The following is a 27863-nucleotide window of genomic DNA, read 5'->3' as shown; positions in this document are numbered from 1 at the left end:
TTGCAAAAGATAATGCATAGAATGAAGTGGCAGATGAAGAATGATCCATAAATAAGAACCACCCCAACACTTAAGGAATGGACATAAATAAAAGGAAATCGAGATGGAGTTGTGAGGGAGGTGTCAGAACACTGGGGAGAGTGTGTGTCACAGAAACCCAAGACAAGGGAGTGGACATCTCCACCATAGACTGATGAGGTGTCAGGAGGACACCATGGAAAATGTTGGGTATTTAGCTAAGAAGATATTTAGAAACATTGGTATGAGAAATTTCAACTCAGTTGGATTTGTAAGAGGAAGATTGTTATAAATGGGGAAGCTGGGAGTCTGAGAAGACCAAGGCAAACTTATCTCTCTGCAAATATGACTGTCTATGAATGGAGGGAAAGCAGTATAATATCAGGATACACTGGGGAGAACAGGGAGGACTGGGTTTGCAAAATAAGATTAGATATGCTTGCGTACCTTTAAGTGCTGCTGGTAAGGAGCCAGCAGAGAATTAGAGGTGGCAAATATTGTAGAGAAAGGACTATGATCACATAAGCAAATTCACAATACCTGTGAAGGTGGGCTGAGTTGAGCTAGGACATAGGTTGAAAGAAAGGCTATAAGGAAAGGTCCCCATCCATTATCAAAGAAGGAAAGAATAGATCAGCCCAGAGTCAAGTAAGTATGCTGATTCATGAAGAAATTTAAAGAAATCTTGCTGATCATGTCTCTTTATCAAGGAAATGAAAGGTGTGCCCAAGGAATAAAACTGGGAGCATCATGATGGGATTGCAGTTTTAGGTAAAGTGGAGAGAGTTTGAAATTCATACTGAGCATAATGGGAGAGGTAATTAGCAAGACACAGCAGGTCTGTTGTGCCAAGCGGTATGCACAGCCCTGCTGAGGATGCAGGAGATGAGTTTGTGGAGCCCGCATGGCAGGTCTGTGTGACTATTCTCCAGCTGTGCCTGGCTTTGGAGCAGACAGGGAACAGGCAGATCTTTTACTATACTGGGGATCTTCTTTAAAGGTGTTGTAGAAAAAAACTGAAAAAAAAAACCAAATAGAGCAAAGTGCTTGAAGCTGTTGAAATGAGAGGTTGAAATAATGGGGAAAAAAGAAACGGAAAAAAACCAGAATCATTTTGCTAGGCTTTCTAAGTAGTCAAAGAATAAGAAGAATTGGAGTTCACAAGTACAGGGATAGACTGAAAAAGGATAACTGAGCTTATGATTTTAGATCTCAAACATTTTCCACTACAGATATGGTCCAGGGTGTGGGGATGACAACTAAAGTGGTATCTGAAAGGAAATAATTAGATTAATGGGGCTCAGAGGTGCAGGAACTGGAATTTGGGGAATTAAATGAGGCCCAGGAACTGGAATTTGGGGAATTGAATGAGAACCTAGTATGTTTGGACTTGAAGTGGAGAATAAACCTGTTTTACATCCTACTAATGAAAAGGAGGCTGTCTCAGGAAGTCTTCATTAACAAGGGGAAAGGCGCCTAGTGCTCCACTAATGATGAGAGAAGTTTAAGAATGATATTTATTTAACAATAATTTTTAAATGTGGGGTGAGAACCACTCATGTCCAGAATAGTTATTGTCTACTTAAGGCCCACCTGAGAGAGGGAGTCCATAGAGGCACAAAAGGTGGATAGAAACACCAACTTCTAAGCTATAAAAGTTTGGATGTTGGAGGTTGTTACCAGTGCAGGTTGTGGGATTTATTTTCACAAATTAAAAATTAAAAATTCAGTATGTCCCATTTCCTGATGTTTTCAATATAACTCTGCTAGGAAGAAGATAGGCTGAGTGATTACATGAGTTCTGTTCAATCCTTTTCTTATGTGGCTTTGAATATTTCATAAAGCAAAACAAAATCTTAAACATTCATTCAACTTGTGACAGATGATTTTTGAAACAATGAAGTAGTATGGGGAAGTTAGCAAATATTTCGGATTTAGCATTTTTGGTTTGATGTGAAAGGAGTGCACTTTTTCTCCACAAACCTGAGTATGTTTTAAACCTTATCTTTATGCACATGTTTTTCTTCTGGTATAAATTTTCCCTTTTGACAGTGTGTCTTTCGTAAATATACCAATGTAAAATTTAGGGCAAGGTAAACAGTAATATGAAAGCTTAACAGCAGTAAATGATGAAACCTAAATATCTAAAGAGGGAAATTGCTTGTTACATCCATCCTTTTTTCTCTCCTATTTTATAAACTTCATAAATTAGCAAAATCATTAATATAGCCTTGTGCAAAAGTAATGTATTCCTTGTCTTGATGTGAGAGGCTTTTGTGCCTTATAGCCCAGCTTCTTTGATGTAAGCTCTAAAAATAGATTTGCGGTCATTCAATTTGTTTTTCTTTTCATTTCTCTTGCTAGTCAAAAGAGAAGATGTGTGAGAACACAGAACCAGTGGAAACTTCTTCTCGAACCACCACAACCGCAGGAGCGACAACCACCCAGTTCAGGGTCCTGACTACCACCAGAAGAGCAGTGACCTCTCCGTTTCCCACCAGCCTCCCTACAGAAGGTACCCAAGAGATAGTTTACTTGTTTTTTTTTTTTTTCTTTCCCGAAGGAAGGAAAAACCACTGTGTTGACATGTACTGCAATAGTCCTACTCTCTAGATCTCTCTAAAGTTTTTCTTTGGCAAACTGGATTTTTAAGGGACATCCAAAAGGGAAAACGACAAAATTATTGTGAACTAAAAGTAAATGCTGGGATACTTTTAATGCACTGTGCCTTTTTTTTAAGACGTAGCTTTTACCATTGATTCTGGCTTCTTGTCCTCTCCTTCCTAGAAAAGAAATACAGACTTCTTCCTATCTGGCTAAATTTTGTAGTAAGCAAATCCAACTTCACGATCACAGGTTAGAAAGGCAAAATGCATATAAAATGCCCGCTGATTCTGGATTCTGAACAATAGATAATTCTATTCATGTATAATTCTAATGTTTTCCAGAATGCAGTCAATAAAATATATTGGTCTATAACCTACACAGAAACACTGTATGTGTCATAGAAATTGTCCTTGAAAACAACTATTTCATCTTCTAGGGAAGGCAGAAATACTAGAGTGTTAATGCTTGGGCACAGCTCAGGAGGAAGAAAGTGTATTACCCAACATACGATCATTTTCTATTCTGAATGATACCACCAGGAGAGAGTGGGCAGACACATAAGACTGGCCATGAATCAGGTTTGAGGGCGATAAATGGGTCTTACTTGTTTATTATTATAAGCCTCACTTTCTTTGGCTTGAATAAAAAATTAAATTAAATTAAATATGGAACTTTTTCTTTTAATTGGAATTTAATTTGATATTATAAGGTGAACTAGAATAAAGTGAGGTGGAGAGCAGCCACTAAGTGGATTTTACTGCTTTTAAAAGCAACATTATCTTTTAATCCACATTATTTTGGATTATTATATTAAAGCCCATGAAAATATTCCTATAATTTAAACCCTACCCTTTAGAGTGAACTATAACCAGTAAAATAAAAAAGCATATCCTACATTTTGTTCAGTCAGGATAAGATCTCTTTATATAGAGTTTTGATCATCTTTTCTAGCAATGGATAAACATTTAACTTTTGGATTTAAATTTGTAAATATTGACAAATCTTAACTATCACAATTAATTTGGATTTTCCTTGATCTTGATTTTTAAAAATGAATAAATAAGATCATAACTATAGGTTCTAATGACAATAAGTAATTTTAGAGAATTAAAAATAGTTGTATTTTAAGTTTTAATTATAACTGTTTACTTCTCTTGTAGAACTTAGGAATCATTCAAGATGTTACCAAAATCTTGACATTGCAATCTCTATAGGAAATTTTAGAACTACATCATGTAAAGCAAGGACTTCCTCTCATTGTACTAGAAATTACTTCAATAAATTATCAAAATCCAGTCATGTTCCAATCAAAGCAGTTAGTAGACAATTACTAGTCATGAGATTTATGCTCCTTTGAAATCTTTTTCTGTTATAATAACTTTGAATTTCTCTTCCAGATGATACCAAGATAGCACTACATCTAAAAGATAATGGAGGTAGGAATTGACACTTTTCTTTCATAAACATTTTTAAAATATGAATTCATTTCATTTATTTTAATATAAGAAAGGCCATATGCACTTCTAAATAAAAGGTGAGGTTGTGTTTTATTCTCTGTTGGTATTTAACATGGGAAGGAGTCAGTGGGTTGGCTTCAAAGTGAAATGAAATCCTCATCCTTGTGTTTGTCTATAAAACTATTTGACACCGATTCCCAATGATAAAGTGGAAAATTCAACTACACATCTTGCTATTCTTTGTTGGTCTAGTCCTTGCTGCATTATAGTGGTGTGTAGTTATCTACACAGCTACAGGTATTGGGTTCAATTGTGTTTCACTAAATTGTCTGCTTCTTCAGCACCTTCTATGCATAAAATTAGAAATAGAGCAAGTATGAAAATATATTGTCCTAGGTCTTTTTATCAGCTCTATGAAGTAAAGAACAAAACTTAGATATTTGAAAGAATACCTCGTTGGTAACATACTTAAAAGTTTTCCAAGACAATTTAGAAATATCTACAATGGTACTTGAAAATTTGAGGGAAAAAAGTTTTACTGAAACAATATTGTGAATGACATTGACTATTTTTAGAAATAGATCTTTTTCCTTTTAAACTATATTGGCTCATGTTTGCTGGGTCTTAATAAAAGAGATTTTCATTAGTAATTTTTTATTCAGCTCAGGGAAAGGGTGCCCTCTTCTTGGTAGCATCTTTTATGTCAATGCGAGCACGTTTTGACATTGATCTAGGCATGGTTTTGCCTTTAAAGCCCTAGACAATTTCTTGAGTAAGTCAAAATCCAATGTGTACATGTTAGGCATGTTTTTCTCTATAATGGTAGAGAATAGTTTCAAAATCCCTCAGTTTAGGTTAAGTAGCTAGTACTTCTATGCCTTTTTAGGACATTGTTTATATCTCTGTATGTCTTTAGAGTTTATATCAGTCCATCTGAAAGAGAGACCAGTTAGCCTCTTCATAAATACCATTATTATATCAATTTCCTACTGTCTTGCATCACTTTGTAGTGTTTTATTTCATTCATTTCTTATTCATCATTGTATTAATGCAGTAAGTGGATAGTTTTGGAAATGACCATCTGCGAAATATATACTAGCTAGAAATATATTAAAATCTTAGGGAGTAAAGGGACTTTAGCAATCCTTCAATTCAGAACTGCTCAGAGGAGGATATTAGTAGCATGTAGACATAAACCCTATGTTGGGGTTACCTCATTTTGAGGGAAGAGATGTGGTATAAAGTTAATGGAATGGGGGGAAGAGTCCCCAAGAGACTTCTCTTTTACTTGTTACATTTAAATCTTAATATGGGTAGTCATTATAAGTATATTTGTTAGATTTTTCTCTGTGCTTTCTCTCTTCTTCCTTTCTTTCCTTCCTTCCCTTCCTTTCCTTCTTTCTTTATTTTGTTTATCTAAAATATTCTATCCTGCTTATAGGGAAAAAAAAAAAAAGGATTCTTGTGATCAAATAAGTGTGAGAGACTCTGGAAAAAAAATTAAAGAAATTTCTCGCTGGAAAACTGATCATTCATTCATTCACTGATTTCTGCTCAATGCTTGCTAATTGCCAAGCATTGTTGCTGGCTTGGGGCTACGGAAGTGAACAAGGCTTAGACAAATCTCTGCTTTCAGAGAACGTGCATCCTGAGTAATCCTCAACACGGTTATAAAGAATTCATACTGGCATGTCTCCACTGCTTGCTCTTAACACTTTTTTTCTGTTTGTTTTGGTTTTTTTGAGGCAGAGTTTCACTCATTATTGCCCCGGCTGTAGTGCAGTGGCACAATCTCGGCTCACTGCAACTTCCGTCTCCCAGGTTCAAACGATTCTTTTCTCAGCCTCCCGAGTAGCTGGGATTACAGGCGCCCACCGCCACACCTGGCTACTTTTTGTATTTTTAATAGAGACGGGGTTTCACCATGTTGGACAGGCTGGTCTTGAACTCCTGACCTCAGGTGATCCGCCTGCCTCGACCTCCCAAAGTGCTGGGATTACAAACGTGAGCCACCATGCCCGGCCAACATTTTTTTATGAATAGTATGTCGTGGACTTCATGTTTTTGTGGAATATACTGTGATAAACAGTTTTCTAAAACATTACCAATTATCCCAATGAAAATACTTAGTTTTGTTTGAGCCATCGAAGAATCATAAAACTTCGAAGATTTTCTTAAAGCAGTACCTTATGATGCCAAGCAATTGTTAAGTAAATCCTACGATTTAAGCATAGGATTTTTGGTATACTAGAGAGTCAACTGTCAGATTCTCAGATGATATTTACATAATTGTTATGCAGCAGGCAGTCATGAGAATTCCAAAATATCACAATTAGACTTCAAACTCTTTTTATGTCTATGGTTGTTAACAGAGCACTTTTCCTAAAAACATTCAAGTGCAGTTAGAACAGACCAGGCTGACTAGTATTAAGATAAATGGTTCTTCAAAAGGGTACTTAAGGGAAATCACACATTGCTTTTTATAGCATCCTTACTAAGTTAGTGTGCTATTGTTTTTTATTTTATGGAATGTGGAGATGCAGGAAGGATTACCAATTTAAATCTAACTTCATTATTTAATTAAGCATATTGAAAACAATTCAGTATTGTCCTTCCACTCCAATTGAATAAACATTTCTGCAAGATTGAGGTAATAATGAATAAGTGTGCCTAATTTAATATTTTCTAACATTTACTGAGGTTAATTTTTAAAAACATGCAAACTAATACATTTTTGTAAATTTATCTGTGTTGTTGCAAAGAACTTTAGCACATTTGATTTCTTGATTTAATTTATTTAATTGGACCGCTGTTTTTTAAAATGAGTTTTATTATGTATATTTGAGGTTTACAACATGAATTTATGGGACTACATATAGAAAATACCATGTTACAGTAATAAAGCAGATTGACAGGTCCGTCGTCTCACATAGTTACTTTTTGGTGACTAATTGACTGTTCTTAAAAGCATTTTTATTTAGGGGTCTGTACTTCTCTGAAAAAAGGATGTCATTTTTCAAAGTAGTCAGTAAGTAGCTAGAAACAAATGACTGAATTTCCCTACACTGTCTTTTTTAGTTATTGCATTACTTTCTCTCTGAGTGTTTCTGGGTCATTTCGATGGGTTACAATAGTTGATTTTCTTGGTGGGATCCACTGCTGACATGATTATACATTCCGTTTCCAGGAGATTTTTCTTTCATCTTTGATATGAAAGCATTAAATACTTCTGAGCAGCTGGACACCTAAGTCACACAACAGGGTTTCTCATTGAGAGGACCCAGACTGAGTTACAATCTGCTAAGTCACTCTTGATGAATCTTCAATTGTGCAGTGAGTTTCCTGATACATTTATATTAGGTCCAGTTAGAGCCTCTTAAAGTTTCAGGATAGTTGTTTGATTGGAGAAGTTTTATTAGTCTTCAGGGTTGAGTGGAAATTCTAAGCTCTCTAAATAATTTGGAAAAAGGAACATGAAAAAATTGAAACAAAGAGAATGATACCTAATACATTCAGGTCTCTTTAGTAAGATAGAGCTTTGATTGACCATTGAAATGGCTGGTTCTAAAAATGCAGATGATCCAACGAAGTCCCAGCTACTCAGGAGACAGAAGTAAGAGGATTGCTTGAGCCCAGGAGTTCAAGGCCAAATTGGGCAACATAGCAAGACCCTGTCCATAAAAAAAAATTTAACAGAAAAATTAAAAAGAAGATCTTACGTAAAGACATCATTTTATCTCCAACTGAAATATTGCTAGTTACTTGTGTAATACTAAGTTTAGAGTAATACGTAGTTATAATCAAACAGCTTATCTTTCTCTTGTTTATGTGAAAAACAGAAGAGGAAGAATAAGAGGAGAAGGGAGAGGGAACAGAAAGGAAGAAAAAGTAGCAGAAGAAGAGGAGAGAGGAAGAATGTTTATTGAATTGAGTGGTTACTATGTTCCAGACACCATTCTAAATGCTATACCTATATTAACTCTTTTTATTTCACACAACACCCCTGACTTAGTCTATTATTACTTATGCTTTATAGACAAGGAAACAGAGGTACAAAAATATTAAGTTATCTAGCTAGCACATGGCAGAGCTGGGATGTGATTCTATTTAGCCTTGATGCAAATTCCAAATCTTTAACAACATCATGATAGTCCTTCTCTTTCACATAATTGATTTTTTTTTTTTTTTTGAGATGGAGTCTCGCGCTGTCTCCTGGCTGGAGTACAGTGACATGATCTCAGCTCACTGCAACCTCTGCCTCGTGGGTTCAAGCCATTCTCCTGCCTCAGCCTCCTGAGTAGCTGGGACTACAGGTGTGTGCCACCACACCCGGCTAATTTTGTATTTTTAGTAGAGACAGGGTTTCCACCATGTTGGTCAGGCTCGTCTCAAACTCCTGACCTCAGGTGATCCACCTGCCTTGGTCTCCCAAAGTGCTGGGATTACAGGTGTGAGCCACCGTGCCCAGCCTAGATATTTTACAATCAATCTTCCCATGGGAAATGCCACAATAAGCTCTTTTACTTATACCTACTATATTTCACCTTTTCTATAACAGCTGATTCTACTTAAAGTATTTGAACGTGAAGTTTCCTTTTCTCGTGTAATTGTGTATTCATTTCCATTTAATCCTTTCTGTGAAAATCACAATGCATTAATTCTCTTGTGTGTTTCAGTGTTGTCAGAATCCTTGGCATGTGACCTCTAAACAGGGCTGTAATTTACTGTAAATAATTTACTGTAAATTAGCTGTAATAAACTACAGGGCTGTAGTTTATGTTCAAAATCTGATTTAAGGTTCTTTAAGCCTTCTTGGTTTCTCTGGAAATATGGATTTAATTCACCTGTAAGGGGTACCTAGAATCCTAGAATGTATATATATATTTGTGTGTGTGCGTGTGTGTGTGTGTGTGTATGTATGTATTTTGAGATGGAGTCTCACTTTGTCATGCAGGCTGGAGTGCAGTGGTGCGATATTGGCTCACTGCAACCTCCACCTCTTGGGTTAAAGCGATTCACCTGTCTCAGCCTCCCAAGTAGCTGGGATTACAGGCACACGCCACCATGCCCAGCTAATTTTTGTATTTTTAGTAGAGATGGGGTTTTGCCATGTTGACCAGGTTGGTCTCAGACCCCTGACCTTGGGTAATCCACCCCACTCGGCCTCCCAAAGTGCTGGGATTACAGGCGTGAGCCACTGCACCCAGCTATATTTTTTAAATATCTGTATTTCTTTGAGTAATGGTTATATACATTTAAAGCCACACTTTCTTTGGATTTTCAAATTCTAGCAGTAGCTTGCTGGAAGAGTTACGTTTTTTAAAAAATGACCTAGCTATGTATTTTAGCAGGTACAACTATTACATGTCTTCTTTGACATTTGGTTAGGTTGCTTCCAAGTGCCATTCACTTCCTAATTAGAAATGTCAATGTCTTCAAGATGCAAACTGGATAAAGCTATGCCCAGGGCTGAGAAGAGGTTTGCAAGTTGAATCAATGGCACAATTTTTAATTGAAGACTAAAGTCTTCAACCAGGTTCAACTCAGTCTAGCAAATTGAATTGTGCCACTCTGCTACACTGCAGATGTTAAAATTATTTCAAGCTCTGAAATTCTGATTTGATTTCATTATTCAAAATTGGTTAACGAGACTTATCAAAGTGCTGAAAACTGCATTATCTCTTGGTTCGTTTAAACTTTCTTCTCTTTGATAGAGTTAAGGTTGCTTTAAAAATATGTAAATATAAGTTCTTAATTGTTGATAATATTTAAAGTATCAGCACTCCAGATAAGCATGATATCCAGTACAGGTGATAGCATTTTTATCATTTCTTCTTATTGCTGGGAATTTTATGAAACCTGAACTCTGAAAGACTGCATTCTTAAGTCAGAGGATGGTGTCCCCATCAAGGAGATGCCAAAGTTGATACACTAAGCAGTTTGAAGATCACGATTAAGTTAATTCAGAGGTACAAATCTGCAAGGTGATTGATTTCTAAGAACTAAAACAGATATACTTTGAATGAAGTCCTATGGAATGGCTGGTCTAAATTCTATTTCTGTTGTGTTCAGCTTCCTATTTCTGAAGATATTGTAAGACTTTTTCATCCCAAGATAAAATGTTAGAACATTATTCTGCCTTTTCCCTGGAATACTTCTAAGGTTATATTTTTATTACCATGTCTGTAGTGATAGATCAAGTATCTAGTCATTTATCATTCAGTCAAATTATTTTTTGACTTTCATACATAAACCATCAAAGCAATGTATCGTTCCCGTTTTTTTTTCTACTTTTCCTTGCTTTTTTTCATATACTTCTTTTGTGTAGCTCATAGTCCTATAAGCAAAGGGAAACTGTTATTTCATTTTGACAGGCTATTGAATATCTATCACTTTTTGTTTTTAAAACTGTAAAACATCTTGACATTTAGTTTTATGTTTTGCTTTGTTTGACTACTTTTCATGACAGCAGTAACCCTATTCTAAGTGTATATGTATCATCATACTGAAAAGTTCTTCTACTTTACAATGTTAATTTGAAAATTCCCTGGAATTTAGGATTTCTCTCCCAAACTTTTATCTAGAGTTGTGGTTCTTAACATTTTCTGTACATTTACATCACCTGGTTCCAGTCTGAGATGTAATTGTTATTTTATTATTCCAGCTTATAAAATTTTCTACACTCAGACTGTTCTCCATAATAATGAAATATTAACCTCTAGGGCTGGAACCAGAGCACCAATTTTTTTTAATTCCCAGATTATTCCAATGTTAGGTTGATAATAAATGGTCTGATTCAATGTTGCATAAATATTAAGAACCCTCAGAATCACTGTGGTGGAGAGTCGTGTTAAAATGCAAGTTCTGGGGTGAAGCCCAAACCTTTGCATTACATTTTTTACAAGCGCATTGATAATGCAGTTGCCACCAAGCCACAAACTACCCTTTGAGTATCAAGAGTTGAATGGATATTTGACCAAAAGAAGAACAACGTGTTTTACTCTGACTCCACCCATTGGTGCATTGGTCCTCACCTATACCTCCAGGCCCTCCTGGAACAGTATTTTAATTGGTGACAACAAGAAATTATCTCTATCTACACATAGAAAGTGCATCTTACTCTGCCGAGGAAAGGAATCCAAAAGCATTATATCCATTATACCTCCTAAATCATGTTAATATAGCAAGTGAAAATGAATCCATTTAAGCCAAGCTTGTCCAACCTGCAGCAGCTATTGTTGGTGTCAGTGTATTTTATGTGTGGTCCAAGACAATTCTTTTTCCATTGTGGCCCAGGGAGGCCGAAAGATTGGACACCCCTGATTTAAGCTGTTGACAAATGTATTTGTTTTAGTAAAGATCGTTAGTATTTTGTATTTTGTTGAACCATATGAAATTGCTGATTTTTACAAAACACTTTGACCTAGAAAGGTTGCAATTTCATTGTTCAGCCTAGTAGCTTGACAAATTGTTGTCCAGCATAGGAAAATAAAAGAAAAAGAAAAATCACATCAGGATATGCTTTTTCCACTGTAGGTTAATTTGTAGCTAGAATGCATAGTTAGAGTTTATGCTGCTGATAGAACATAGAACAAGATGATATAGCAGAGTGCCTCTTAGAAAATGCACACTGATGGTTTCCACGAAGTAGCTCGAAATGCACTTTCCATTTGCCATCAGCAAAATGCTTGACCACCTCCCTCTGGTGGATACCTACTTTCCTTTCCGTGCCCGCCTCCTGTCTCATTTTCTACCTGCCCTGTTCCTATCAGAAACCTGGACCAGGGAACTTCTACTGGAGGAAAGAAACTTCCATATTCCATTAGATTTTGGAATCTGAGACATATGAGGGGCTCCAGGAACAGGTTTTGTGTTACCCAATATTTCTTATGCGCCTTCTCAGTGTGTTCTCCATGTGTGAAGTGATTATTCTTTTTTAAACGTGAAATGTCTGTGATTATGGGAGATGGCCCTATACTACTAAAATATGTATGTCACTAAAATATTAATTAACTTTGATGCTGAATTGATTCAACTTGGTTTTATTTGCTTGAGAAACATTTCTTCAACTATTGTGTGCCAGGCCATTGTTAGGTGATGAAGATGCAAAGACCTACACACTCTGATGCCTGTCCTAAAGAAGCAAGTGGCCTAATGGGATGACATAGAGAAGTAAATTGATATTTAAGTATTGTGTGAAGAGTGCAAAGATAGACTCAAGAAAAACTATAGAAGATACTATAGAGAAGAGGTATCTAAACAAAAATAACATTACAAGAATAGGTCATACTTGATCCAAGTTTTGAAGTATGGGTAGGATTTCTGAGAAAAGGGATAGAAGAAAATAATTTCAGAAAAGGGATTGACATAGAAAGAGGTTCAGAAGCGTGAAACATCAAGATCTGGTTGGGTAACTCTATAGAGCTGCCAGATTTGATTTCCCTGGGGTAAAGATATATACATAGTACTCTATGGCTGGTAAGGCTGAGAAGGTGGGGCTTATTTCTCAGCCTCACCAGCCATAAAGTATCAAAATAAGTGGGGTGTCAGCATTCCTAGTCTTTTATGCCAGGCAATGGAGTTTGAACTTTAACCTAGAGACCTTGGGAACCATTTGTGTCATTTTGATAAGGGAGTGTCAGGACATGTTTTACATGTTTAGTAGTTGACCCTTGAAGTATTGCAGGGAACAGGAGGGACCGGAGTAAGAATGAGAGGCCAGAAAATCTAGTTAGGAAGTTATACTAGTAATCCATAGAAGCAGTGGTCAGAGGCTAAAATAAAGTAGTAGTTGTCAATGGGAATAAAAAAGGAGAGTACACAGGAGAAGTATTTACTAATGAAGTAGAAGCTACATAAGTTAATATCTGATTGGATGTGTGATTTACATCATAGGAAAGTGACGAAGGTGGTTCCCAGGACATGGGTGTAAGTTATCTGGGTGGACAATGGTGCCATTGAATAGGAAATACAGGAAGAGAAAGGGGGTAAGCAATGAATTTAATTTGAGCATGTTAATGTTGACATCCAAATGAAAATGTCAGTAGATATTTTTCTATATAAGCCTGAAATTCACTTAGAAATGTAAGCATAAGATACAAATTTAGGCATCAGCAGCATACAAATGATAGTTGAATTTAAGGAGATGAATTAGGTGTGGGAGGACAGTATAAAGATGAAAAGAGTGGCCAGGCACGGTGACTCATGCCTGTAATCCCAGCACTTTGGGAGGCTGAGCCAGGTGGATCACCTAAGCCCAGGAGCTCAAGACCAGCCTGGGCAACACAGGGAAACCCTGTCTCTACAAAAAAATAATAATAATAATACAAAAATTAGCCAGGCATGGTGGCACACACCTTTAGTCCTAACTACTGGGGAGGCTGAAGTGGGAGGATTGCTTGAGACTGGGAAGTCGATGCTGCAGTGAGCCATGATTGCACCACTGCACTCCAGCCTGGGTGACAGTGAGTCTTCAAAAAAAAAAAAAAAGAAAGAAGAAGAGAAAAGGAAGGAAGGAAGGAAGGAAGAAAGGAAGGAAGGAAGGAAAGAAGGAGGGAGGGAGGGAGGGAGGAAGGAAGGAAAGAAGGAGGGAGGGAGGGAGGGAGGGAGGAAGGAAGGAAGGAATGGAGAGAGGGAGAGAGGGAGGAAGGAAGGAAGGAAAGGCCAAAGACTAGAGAGGGAATACAGGATTTAAGGTTCTGTGAATAAAATCAAGAGTGTCAGAGAGACAGCAAGAAAACAAAAAAAGTTTGGTATCACAGAAACCAAAGGAGAAGAAAATTTCAAGGAGGAAGTAGTGAACAGTGTCAATGTTGCAGACAAGTCAAGTTAAAAAACACACACACAGAAAAGTGACCATGAGATTTGGTGGCATAAAGACATTTATTGATCTTGACTGGATTGCATAACAATCCACCATTGTACAATCTCCAGGCAGAATTTGAAGATTCTGTGGACAATGAGGAAATTGGAGTCCCCAAGGACAGACTACTTTTTCAAGAAAAAGGGAAGAAGGGAAATAGAGATTCTTAATTTTACCCGTCACAGGTGCTGAGGAGAAACACCTCATAAAGAAGAAAAAGAGTCATGGAGTGAAGTGATATATCCACACGCATGGGTGGGGCCAATCAGCATGAATGAGGGTAGGGAGACAGGAGGGAGAAGTTCAGGGGATTTCGTCTGAGACCGCTGTTTTCTCTGTATAGTGAGACACAAGTAATATGGTGAGAGTGAGTGGGAAGAGGGCAGAGGTCACGGTGTTTAGGAGTTGAAAGACCCATAAAACATGAAATAGGAATGGGAAAGAAGCCAACTGCTAATGTGTAAAGGGCTCATCAGGGTGTGTTTGCAGCCTCCTAAACTTGGTAGCATTCCTTGAGGTTGTATGACTTCACCACTACATTTTGTTCACGTGTGCTTGAATTAGCCATGCATATAGTTCATGTAATATGCCGATCCACTTTAAGCAAAAACAAAAAAAAAGGAATTGATGATGACGGTTGATGGGGAGAAAAGATATGCTAGTCTCAGAATGGCATAGTGCTTTAAAGACAGTTTAATCCATTAGATGGCAAATTTAGTTTAAACTTCTAAACAGCTAGGTTTTCAATGGCTTGCTGCTCGTAGTAAGACTAATTTTTGCTTTAGTTTTATTCTTTAGAGCTCAAAATTATTATTTGTGCAAGCTTTTTAATGTAACTTGGGTAGTAAGGACAGCAGTTAATTATGTGAAACTAATTTATAACAGTTTTGTAAGCTACTGTGACCAAATATTACTTCAGTTACAGTAATAAATTAACAACTTGTTGGATAAAGTATCAGCCATAAGTGATTTTTAACACAGTTAACATACTCACCAACCACTAAAGGAAAAAAATGCAAAAACATACAGCTCAAAATTCATTGAAGGAATTTAAATGGAATTCTAAGAAATATTTGTGTAACCTGAAAAAGACAAGAGAGAAGGAACAAAGGACCATAAAACAGATGAACACAAAGAAAACAAATAGCTAAGTGGCAGACCAAATACAACCACACCAGTAACTATTTCAAATGTAAATAAAATAAGCATTTTTATTAAAAGCATAGGCTATCACACGGACTTTCAAGAAAGCCAGATCCAACTCTATGTTGTGTATAAGAAATGTACGTGAAAAATAAAGACAAAGATATAAAATGCTTCAAGATAAAATTATAGAAAAATATATACACTGCAAACATAACCACAGAGAATCTGAAGGTCCTATATAAATATCAAATTAAGTAGACTTAAACTAGATTTAAAGACAAGGAGAATTAACAGAGGAAAATATAAAAAGGTAAAAGAGGTGTCGGGCATCTGTAATGCCCTGTAATCAGGGCTCACACCTGTAATCCCAGCACTTTGGGGGGCCGAGGTGGGCGGATTGCTTGGTCCCAGGACTTTGAGACCAGCCTGGGCACCATGGTAAAACCCCATCTCTACTAAAAATACAAAAAATTAGCTGAGCATGGTGGCGTGCACTTGCAATCCCAGCTACACGGGAGGCTGAGGTGGGAGGGTCTCCTGAGCTCAAGAGGTCCAGGCTGCAGTGAGTCATGGTCACACCAGTTCACTCCAGCCTGGGCTGCAGAGTGAAACCTTGTCTCAAAAAAAAAAAAAGGAAAAAAGTGCCAGTTCATTAGGAACCATTATAATTTTTTTGTTAGACCAAAAAAAAAAAAAAAAAAAAAAAAAAAAAAGAAAAAAAGGGCAAGTAAATTAGGAACCATTATAATTTTTTTGTTAAAAAAAAAAAAAAAAAAAAAAACAAATTAAGAAGGATATAGATGTGAACAATACTGACAACCTCTTTGTCATGATTGGTATTTATACAGCAGGGTTCCTGGAGGGTTTTTTTTTCAAGTCCGCATGAAATGGTCACCAAGGTAGACCATATGTTGAGCCATAAAAAATATTAAATTTCTAGATCGTGGTCTTATAGACTACATTCTCTGACTGCAAAAGAATCAAACGAGAAGCAGTAACAATATAATGTCTATTGATAAGAAAGTAGATCTTATATGTTCTCACCACACACAAAAATGATAAGCATATGAGGTGAATAGATATGTTAATTACCATGATTTAATCATTCCACAATGTGTGTATATATATATATATAAAACAAAAAATTATTTTGTGCACTGTAAATATATATAATTTTTATTTGTCAATTATGCTTAATGAAGTTGGGAGGAAAAATATGATATCTACAAAATCCTCAAATATGTGAAAAGCAAATCAAACTTGTTATATATATATATATAGACACATATTGGCAAATATATGTAAATATTTGATATACATAAAATATATATTGAAGAAAAAAACTGTAAGGAAAATTACAAAATATTTTGATGGAATGATAACTGATACAAAATACCAAAATTTATAGAATGCTGCTAAAAAGTATTTAGAAGGAAATTTATGGTTTTAAATGTTTATATTAGAAAGGATTAGAAAGGAAAAAAGGTTTAAAATTAATAACTCAAGTGTCCAATTTAAGTAGATAAGTCAATTAAGATTGTCTCAAATTAATTGTGTCTAAAATTGTGATATTTTATTAAAAATATTAATTTTAAAAGAAGGAAATAAGAGTAGAAAAATGAAATAGAAAATAGAAGGCAAATAATAGAGAATTTAACAGTCATAAGCTGCTTTTTTGCAAATTTTAATAACTTTAATATCTCTAAGATGACTGATTTTTAAAAAATTATAAACATCAAAATTCCAAGCCGGGAGCTGGGCACAGTGGCTCATGCCTGTAATCCCAGCGCTGTGGGAGACCAAGGCAGGAGAATCACTTGAGCCCCGGAGGTGGAGACCAGACTGGCTAACATAGCGAGACTCTGTTTCTACGAAAAAATTAAAAAATTAACCAGACATAATGGCACATGCCTGTAGTCTCAGCTATGTGGGAGGCCCGAGTCAGGAGGATCACTTGAGCCTGGGAGTTTGACATGATCACCTCACTCCAACTCCAGCCTGGGTGACAGAACAGGACCCTGTCTCAAAAAAAAAAAAAAAAAAAAAAAAAAAAAATTAAATTCTGTGTTCATCCAAAACTCTGTTAGGAAAATGAAAAAGCAGGTTACCGATAAGAGAAAATATTTACAGTATGCTTATGTTACAAAGGACTTGTATCCAGAAACTATAAATAACTCCTAAAAAGTAACAGTAAACAACCAAACCTGAATGGGATACCATATCATGCCCATTAGGATAGCTAAACACTACACAAGACTAATATTGATGAGAATATGGTGCACTTGAACTCTGTACATTGCTGATTGGAGTGTGATATTGTGCAATCACTTCAGAAAACTCTTTGGCAGTTTCTTGTAAGGTTCTGGCCTTTTAAGTCAGAAATTCCACTTCTATGTATTTATTTAAAAAAGAAAACATGGGCCGGGCGTGGTGGCTCAAGCCTGTAATCCCAGCACTTTGGGAGGCCCAGGCGGGTGGATCACGAGGTCAGGAGATAGAGACCATCCTGGCTAACACGGTGAAACCCCGTCTCTACTAAAAATACAAAAAACTAGCCGGGCGTGGCGGCGGGCACCTATAGTCCCAGCTACTCGGGAGGCTGAGGCAGGAGAATGGCGTAAACCCGCAGGTGGGGAGCTTGCAGTGAGCTGAGATCCGGCCACTGCACTCCAGCCTGGGCGACAGAGGGAGACTCCGTCTCAAAAAAAAAAAAAAAGGAAACCTGTCCACACACAAAAAAAAAATTGTAAAAGAATATTCATAGCAACTCAATTCATAATTGTCAATAACGACATAGTTCAGATGTTTATCAATAGAAGAATGAACAAATTGAGCTCATGTTACACAAATGATTACTATTCAGCAGAAAGGAAGTATGAACTACTGATACAGGCAGTAACACAGATAAGTCCTAAAACATTGTTAAGCAAAGGATGCCAGAGACAGTGGAGTACATGTAGTATGATTCAATTTATGTGAATTTCAAGTAAAATCAAGCTAATCTGCAGTAATGGAAATCAGCACAGTGGTTGCCTATACTGTGTTGGTCGGGGCTGTTAGGATGGACTGTAGGTGGAGACAAGAGAACTTTATGGGGGAATGGAAGTGTTTCATATGATTTGGGTGATGGTTACTTGGTATATACAGTTATAAAAATTTGGTAAATTGCACATTTAAAATTCCTGTATTTCAAACATGCAAATTTGGCCTCTGTAAAAATAAAAAAAAAAAAAGAAGAAAGAAAAGAGAGGCATTTTGATATGCTTTCATAAACTAGACATAGTTTTTAAAAAATATTCCTATGAATAAATTCTTCCAGTCTTCTTAAAATTCTCAAAGCAAAAAAAGAAAAAAAGAAAAAAGCTTATCATTGGTAAACCAGCATCTTTAATTAGAAGGCATAAAATATAATATTTCTGATCATGTGATTCATGTTTTGCTTTAAAATATTCACAGAATCTTCCCATGTAGTTGATAATGATGATAAAATTATCTAGCAATTATTGGGCTATTAATGATATACCAGGCAATCTTCTGAGGGCTTTACATGTTTAACTAGCTTAATCCTCACAGCACCCTAAGAACAAAGTACTATTTGTAATCCCATTTTACACTTGAAGTCTCAGAAGCCCAGGGATTTAGGTAATTTGTTCATAGTCACATAGTTTCTAAGGAATGTAGCTGGTCTATAATACCAAGGGCTCTAATTCCAGGCATGCTCTGTGCTCCTTATCACCCTACTGTCCTGCCAGGAGGGTTGCTTCTAATATGGTCCAGTTTAGTATATAGTCATTTATTTGCTATTCTCCTATTAAAGCCATCCAGTGTGTCAAAAAAAACAGCAGCACCAACTTTGCCTAATCATAGAGTTATTTTTATTTATTTTTTTTTTTAGAGGAAGGCACGGTCTAACTCTGTCACCCAGGCTTGAGTGCAGTGGTGCAATCATGGCTCACTGCAGCCTGGAACTCCTAGGCTCAAATAATCCTCCCACTTCAGCCTCCTGAGTAGCTGGGACTGCAGGTGTGTACCACCATGCCCACCTACTTTTTTTAAATTAATTTTTGTAGAGATGGGATCTCACTATGTTACCCAGGCTGGTCTCAAACTCCTGGCCTCAAGTGATCCTCTGGCCTCAGCTTCACTAAGTGCCAGGATTACAAATGTGAGCCATCATACCTGGCCAGCAAATCACAGAGCTTTAAAGTCCAAGGGAACCTTAACTTCTTCTCTAATCCCATCCCCCAACACTTTGAGACCAAAGCCCTTGCAACTGTATACAACTTGTGGAAGTGTCATATGCCCACACAGCAGAGTCTGTTTGCAAAGGTGGTTTGGTGGAACAGGTTAGGTCAGGACCAGTGCGCACTCCCTGGACTAAACATGTTCTGTTCCACATTCAAGACATAGAGCTTTACATTTCAGGAGACTTGGTGCTCCAGTAGCTAAGGGGCAGTCAGTGTGATAAATACAGCTTTATAATGTCCATTCTCCTAAGCAGCGTGATTCTGTCTGTGTTAAAGGCAAGTATTGGTGCAAAGCAGTGAAATATAAATACCCTGTACAAGTGTTGCTCAGTGTTTTCACTTTTTTTTTCTTTCTGTCCTATGTGGCACAATTTATTAGTTCTCGTAATACAAACTAAAATGAAATTCAAAGCTCTACTGAGCTGTTGTTTTTGTTATTTTTTGTCTTCGGCGTTTCTTTCTTTCTTTTCTTTTCTTTTTTTTTTTTTCCGGCTTCTGATTCTGTCTCCCTGAGCTACACAGCACACACATAGAATTCTGCTCATTTACTTTCCTGGAGAGCTATAATATGCATCAAACCACAGCAAATAGCAAAAGGATTGTATGGTTGTTGAGAACATCAGTGTCTAAGGTTCCAGTACTGAGGCACACACACACACACAGGCTACCAGCAACTAAATTAATCCCTGCTTCCTTGGGAGATCCAAAGGTTTTTATTAACGTTATGCATAAATTCAGACACCAAGGAACTTGAGGTTGATTTAGTATTCTGCAGTTTTCCAAAGAAGCTGCTTACAGATAACCACTGAAGGGTTGATCTTATTCAGATAGGCTACTAGACCTCAGAAGCTAGGCTTTTGTTTTTCAAATAGTGGCTGTGGATTCTATATCCCATGTCCAAGCTATTGTTTGGGACAACATGTTTCCCTTCGGGTGGTTGCAAGTACATGAGAGGCTGATCTTGGCCTTTCCGCTTGAAAAACCATTCACTGAAAAGTCCTTGCTTTCACTCGCCATGCCCCTAAGCTTCCGTGAGGTAATGGATTCCTTCTTTCTATGAATAATTTCAAGAAGTTCTCTCATTGCCCTGGTAGTGCAGCCATGATTGAGAAGAATAAGGGTAGTAATCAACAGAATATTAATGAGAGTTAATAACAGTATTAACAATAATACTAAAGAATCAATATAACAAAGTATACTAATCAGTAGAGTAACAAGTAGTATGAGTGGCACTAACAACATTAGCACAGCCATTCCGTTGAGGATTTATTATATTTTAAGCACCATGCCAACCACTTTATAAGCATCCTCTCAGATCTTCACAACCATCAGGAGATAGCTCTTACTATTATATCCATTTTGCAGAAAAGAAGACAGGATTGAAGAGATGCTGGTCCTTGAGGTCCAGCAATGTGAGATCTGATGTTATTCTTGGAAACCCCCAAGGTTCCATATTTATGTTAGTCCAGTGGTTTACACACAAATCTGTCTTTCTACACCGATGGGAACAGAGTGAAGGGGATTTTTCTTCCATGTTCAGGAAACTTGATGGATTTGATAAGTAGTAAACATTCATCCTTATCCTATCAGGTTATGCATATAAATGATCTGTTTGAACGTAAGTGACTATTCTGAAATTGACAGAATAAATGGCACGAAGAAGAGTCACTCTGTTCTGTACCTCCAAACCTTGAAAGTGCTTTGTTGGCCTATTTTCGGTATTCCATAGTCACTATGAATATCCTTGTTAGGAAAACTATACTACGTTTTTTCTGTAGTTAGAATCCCTAATATCTTTACCATGCAAGGGCTCGGCCTGAAATTAAAAGAGAAAATAGTTTATGAACCCCTTTGGTTTCATATTTAGCTGAAAATTTTAGGTACTAGGATTGTTTTTCCCCTGTGGATTCTTTGGTAGAAGCCGAGACACATTTTATTTTTATTTTTCAAAAATAATTTTTGGCCGCACTCAGTGGCTCGCGCCTGTAATTCCAGCATTTTGGGAGGCCGAGGCAGGTGGATCACCTGAGGACAAGAGTTCCAGACCAGCCTGGCCAACATGGTGAAAGCCCCTGTCTAATAAAAATACAAAAAAAATTAGCTGGGCATGGTGGGACGTGCCTATAGTCCCAGCTACTCGGGAGACTGAGGCAGGAGAATGGCGTGAACCCGGGAGGCGGAGCTTGCAGTGAGCCAAGATCGCATCACTGCACTCCAGCCTGGGTGAAAAAGCGAGACTCCGTCTCAAAAATAATAATAATAACAATAATTTAAAGATATATTTTAAATAGAGAAAAATGAAAACTTGATATACAAAGCTGACGTTAGGAAAAGTTTAGAAGTTAGGTGTCATAAAGATCTTGACTGCTGAAAACATATGCGTAGGCAGATTATTACAAAGAAGAGCACATACACATACAAAAAGTGAAAAATGATAATGGGTTATTCCAAATATTTATTTTCGGTCTTATTTGTAGTATATATAAATACCATAAACCTTCTCTTTTTTCAATTTTTTTCTTAAAGACAGGGTCTCGCTCTGTCACCCAGGCTGGAGTGCGGTGGCAGGATCAAAGCTCACTGCAGCCCTGATTCTTAAAATTTTCCCTTTAAGATATCTGCACATACACATGCATAAAAGCACCGATCTTTGAATGAGACTAGAATCAGCCTATCATTTGGTAACTGTTATCCAAAATCCCTCATTTGGATAGAATTAAGTATTCCTTTTAATATTATTTCATAGAAATTTTATTCAGCTTCATTTTTCCAAGATAAATGTAAGGGATTATCAGGTTGTTGTTTTTTTAAAGGATATTCATAGTCTAAGATCTTCCAGCCCAGAACATTTTATATATTTCCCTGAATGAATTTCACAGCTGCCGACAGTAGGACAGACTGTAAAAGGAAAGCTGCCCTTGCCAGATATTGGTCTCACCATACATAATGCCCTTAGATGTGTTTTGTGCACCTGCTTTTATATCTTTTCACAGTGATTACCCAAATCCCTTCTACAGCAATGTCTTAACATGAATTGTGAATGTGTTGTCACAGTGATGCCTAATATGAATTAGGTACACCTTGTATAATAGTTTCAATCCATTCCAATACTAGAATAATATTGACAAGCTGGTAAGCATTTAAAAAATAGCATCACTCTGATTAAGAAAATGAAAGAACTAAGAGGATTATGAAAAATTACAAAAGACTTAAAACACCAGAAGAAACTCTGAATGAAGTCAAAGTCATAATTGTGTATATAGAAAGTTAAAGAGGTGAGAGAGAAAATAAATGAGCTACAAAATGAGATCAGTTGCAAGGGAAACTTACAAAGGGAAGTACAATTCACTTAAAACTTTTATCATTTGATTTTCCTTCGTTACATGCTTTAGCTTGTAAATGGGTTAGGTACTATTCCATGGGGAAAGCCATGTCTATGTGCGTTTTTAATCCCAAAGCGGAACACTAACATTTTAAGCATTTATAGTTTAACTTTATTCTGAAGCTTTAAAAGAGTACATTTTGGCATCATCTGCGTAAGATTTATGAATTTTGAGCAAATTTGTGCATGACTGTGTCCAACCCATCAGCCTCTCTGTCCCCCAAAGGATATTAATATATTATGGAATTTATGGGCTGTAGTTTTTCATTTTAAGCCCAGGAGAAGAGTTAGTTCTAAAGTGAATAAAATTTCAGACAAAGAATATTTCTGTTTTAGTTTTTTCTTTATTTCTCGACTTTAATTGTTGGCAGTATTTAATAGTAGGTACAGATCATTTTGGCAATGCATTAAAATATTTTACCATATTGGAGAATTATACTTCTAAATACAGAATATCAATGTCATATGCATGTAAATCCTAAGAGAAAATAACAGTCATAGAAACAGCACAGAGACATAGAGTTTTAACATTAAATGCTACACTTTGAAAAAATAAATAAATATGTGTATACACATATATACATATATAGAGAGAGAGTTTTAACATTAAATGCTACACTTTGAAAAAAGTAAATAAATATGTGTATACACATATATACACACATATATACACATATATATACATATATATGTAACATTTTCTTCCTTTTTCCTCCTATCTTCTTTTTTTCTACCTCCTTTTCCTTTCATCTTTCCTCCTTCTTTATTTTCCATGATTCATAGACTGCTCCAAATTAAACACATTGACGTGAGGTCTTGAATATTTTCTAGTATGTACTTAATATATTTTAAAAATATGTTGTCTTGGCCAGGCGCAGTGGCTCATACCTGTAATTCCAGCACTTTAGGAGGCTGAAGCACATGGACCACTTGGGGTCAGGAGTTCAAGACCAGTCTGGCCAACAGGGTGAAACCCCGCCTCTCCTAAAAACACAAAAATTAGCCAGGCGTGGCAGCCTGTGCCCGTAGTCCCAGCAACTCAGGAGGCTGCGACAGGAGAATTGCTTGAACCCAGGAGGCAGAGGCTGCTGTGAGCCGAGATCACGCCACTGCACTCCAGCTTGGGCAATAGTGAGAGCAGACAGAGACTCCATCTAAAAATATATATATATACACACACACACACACACACACACATATATATATATGAGTGTGTATATATTGTTTTTGCTATTATGGTAGCAAAAATTTTCCCAAAAATAGCAGATTGCTTTCATAGAATTGACAGTTCTTACAGTCTTCTCTGTGTCTAAATATTGATCTGCATTTCATAAAGCATTGAAAAGTAATGACACTCACTGGGTCAGATTAGAGTATATTATATTGAATACTATTGATTTTCTCTGCTTCATTTATATATTAAAAATATCTTAAGCACAGTGCAAAAAAGGCCTTTACTTTGGAGATTTTAAAAGTATATTCCTGTATTTCCTTTTTTGGCTTGGAGACTCTTTTATGGCTTCTTGTTGCCTGTTATTAATTCCTCTTATTTTAATACACAAGGTAAGGCTTTACAAAGACTAAAGATTTGAATTCTTCTGTGTGTTATGTTTTACTAAGCGTGTGAGAAGGATGCTTGTTTAGTTTTTGTTTGCTTTTGGACATGAATGACAGCTCATAAGATGTTTGTATGAATAGAGGAAGAGTTTAGGTCTTAAGACTAGATTCCTTCTCATGTTTCTTTAATTTCCCCTAAAACCTACTAGACTCTGATGAGCTTTGTATTAGTCCATTTTCACACTGCTATCAAGAACTCCCTGAGATTGGGTAATTTATGAACAAAAAAGGTTTAATTGACTCAGAGTTCTGCATGGCTGGGGAGACCGCAGGAAACCTACAGTCATGGCAGAAGGCGAAGGAAAAGCAAACACCTTCTTCACAAGGTGGCAGGACAGAAAGAGAAAGAAGGGGGAAGTGGCACTTTCAAACCATCAGATCTCATGAGAACTCACTGTCACAAGAACAGCATGGGGGAAACCACCCCTGTGATCCAATCACCTCCCACCAGGTCCCTCTCTCAACACATGGGGATTACAATTCAAGAAGAGATTTGGGTGGGGATACAGAGCCAAACCATATCAAGCTTACTGAGAAGTTTGTCCCTGAAGCAAGTTCAGAATTCTCTTTGACATACTTCTATCTGCCAATTTAAAAGAACAATCAGTCGAGCCACAGATTGACATCTTAGTTTATTATATTTTTTGCAGGAGGGAAATGAGTATGCTCAAGCAGTCTTCCCTTGAGGTGAATGAACTAAACTTCAGTTATGGGAATTAGTAAGCATTTACGTTTTCTAAATTTCAGTTTTGCATTTGTGGTGCCTATTTTTTTTTTAACTTTTATTTTAGGTTCAGGGGTACCTGTGTAGGTTCGTTTTATAGGTAAATTATCACAGGAGTTTATTGTACAGATTATTTCATCACCCAGGTAATAAACATGGTACCCAATAGGTAGTTTTCTCATCCTCACCCTCCTGCCTCCCTCTACCCTCAAGTAGGCTCTGGTATCTGTTGTTCCCTTCTTTGTGTCCATATGTACTCAATGTTTAACACCCACTTACGAGTGAGAACATAATGTATTTGGTTTTCTGGTCCTGTGTTAGTTTGCTTAGGACAACGACTTCCACCTCTTTCCATGTTGCTTCCTTCAAAGAATAGGATCTCATTCTTTTTCTATGGCTGCATAGAATTCCGTGGTGTATATGGACCACATTTTCTTGATCCAGTCTACCGTTGATGAGCATTTAGGTTGATTCCATGTCTTTGCTATTGTGAACAGTGCTGCAGTGGACGTAATGTGTCTTTATGGTAGAATCATTTATATCCTTTTGAGTATATACCCAGTATACTCTAAATTCTGTCCACAGATCTCCATAAATATGCAAAATCTGTACAATTTGATCAAGCATGATATTAAACTGAAAACCAAGTAGTGAAAGAATTTAAAATCAAAGCATATCAATGGAATGCTTCCTGCACCTTCAGATTTAATGACCTCTAATTAAGCCATCGTAATACCTGCCAATATACACTCACCTAAAGCCCATAGAAAGAAGCCGGAACAGAGATGCTTGTACTGTGAAGGAAATTGTAGAATCATTGCAGTAGCCAAAAAAAAAAAAAAAAAAAAAAAGGTTAAATAATACGAGAGTAGAAAAATGCTTTCTCCAAAACTATGTGTGCAATTTTGGTCACTCCATTCGGATGGTCACTCTAAAGCATTTTGAAATAGTCATTGGTATGTGACACAAAGAAACTCTTGTAATATTTTGGAATTGTGTATGCTACATTTTTCCTTAAATGACTTGCTCTGTTAGAACAAATCAAGTCATGTTATACTCATAGATCTGGAAATATTTATTTTGTCTTCTGGTTAGTATTGAGAATCCATGAAAGCTGTTTATTTTATTAAAATAATCATCATCCAAAAATGTCATTAAATGGTTATTTGGCTAGGAATAAACTAGACTGTACAAATTGCATTATTAGATATGGCCGCAGTGTCTTGGCATCTAAAACAGAAATGTAAAGAAACATTTTTAAAAGGAGATAATATAACTAAATTATTATTGGAAGTATGAATAAATAATAATTGTGAGAGTATTTATGTCTAAATAAAGGTAGTGAGGTTTACCACACTCAAGGTGCAAATCTGGTTCTGACTGTTATATTCCAAAGATTGGCAATTTATGTACTGCAAGACAAAAATAATTTTATTTCTGACAAGGACTCTTATTTAGTAAAACATGACCCTTGCACTCTTGTTTCTTCCTTCCTGGGAAGGGCTGCCTCCTTAACAGGTGCTGGTCCTCCAGCCCATTTGGGAAGTAGCAACCTGAGGTCAACTCACAAATACCTTAATCTTCCCTGTCCATTCCTGCATACACAAAAGAAGTAAGACTAATTCAGGTGCAGTGGCACATGTCTGTAATCCCAGCACTTTGGGAGGCTGAGGCAGGAGGAATACTTGAGCCCAGGAGTTCAAGACAAGCCTGGGCAACATAGTGACAATCTGTCTCTACAAAAAGAAATTAACCAGGCATGGTGGCACATGCCTGTAGCATCAGCTACTTGGGAGGCCAAAGCAGGAGGATCACTTGAGCCCAGGAGTTCGAAGCTGCAGTGAGTCAAGATCACACCACAGCACTCCAGCCTGAGTGACAGCAAGACTCTGTCTCAAAAATAAAAAATAAAAGAAGAGGAAGTGAGGCTGAAATTTGTGAGGCTAAAACTTGGCATGCTATGTATAAAGGACTGTTTATGATGGCAGATACTGACCTAAAACCCAGCCCAAAGACAAACCCCAGAAATAGAATCAGACACTGAATGGTTGGATAGATGGATGGATGGATGGAGAAAGGGAGGATAAAAAACAGCAGAAAGGAGAGGGATGGAGGGATGGAAAGACGAATGGAAGAGGGAGGGAAGGATTTGAAGAAACAGTCAAAGCTTCGTTTTTGAGTCAAGTAGATATTTTTGCTACATTTCCCCTAAAGCCACATTTTCAATTAATCCTGTTTTCCCAGGAAAGCAATGTGTCATACTCTTATAAAAAATAAGAAAATAGCCAAGCCCACAAGATGCAATAATACAAGCATACTTAAGGATGAGGCCAAATTTTTAAAAGCAACACATGTTAAGGGCAAAAACACAGTTTATATATTGTCATGAATCTGACTGTATAATTTGCCTCAACCTGCCTCATATAAAAAGTACGATAATAATATAATATCTCAATATTCATTAAGTGCTTATTATGAGTCACATACTCTCCTAAGAACTTTATATGTATTAAATGTGGAATTCTCATATCAACCCTGTGGGGTAATTACTGTTATTGACTGCATTTTGGAGATAAGGCTAACTGAAGACCAGACAGATGAGGTCATTTATTATAGCCTCACTTGATTTTTATTGGCAATGTGGTCATTCTAATACTGTAACCTATTTCCAAAAGCCTTTATTTTTATCTTTTTCCTTCCTCTCTGTTCCTCCTCCCTTCTCACCAAATACAGATGAAAATGTTTGTGATGGCAGATACTGACCTAAGACCCAGCCCAAAGACATAGCCTCTGTCATCTTGGA

General features: G+C 36.8%; 1 protein-coding gene across 1 annotated transcript in view; it reads left to right on the top strand.

Annotated features, from left to right (window-relative positions):
- Positions 1 to 27863, top strand: part of PLXDC2 (plexin domain containing 2) — a 453142-nt gene that overhangs the window by 390401 nt on the left and 34878 nt on the right. The window contains exons 11-12 of the mRNA XM_031652709.1: positions 2383 to 2533; positions 4023 to 4061. Coding sequence (XP_031508569.1) covers positions 2383 to 2533; positions 4023 to 4061 — 190 coding nt within the window. The remainder of the gene's footprint in view (positions 1 to 2382; positions 2534 to 4022; positions 4062 to 27863) is intronic.

Source organism: Papio anubis, chromosome 11, assembly GCF_008728515.1.
Source record: "Papio anubis isolate 15944 chromosome 11, Panubis1.0, whole genome shotgun sequence".
Taxonomy (NCBI): Eukaryota; Metazoa; Chordata; class Mammalia; order Primates; family Cercopithecidae; genus Papio; species Papio anubis.
Note: the sequence above shows the minus strand (reverse complement) of the source record. Positions and strands in the feature narration are given on the sequence as shown.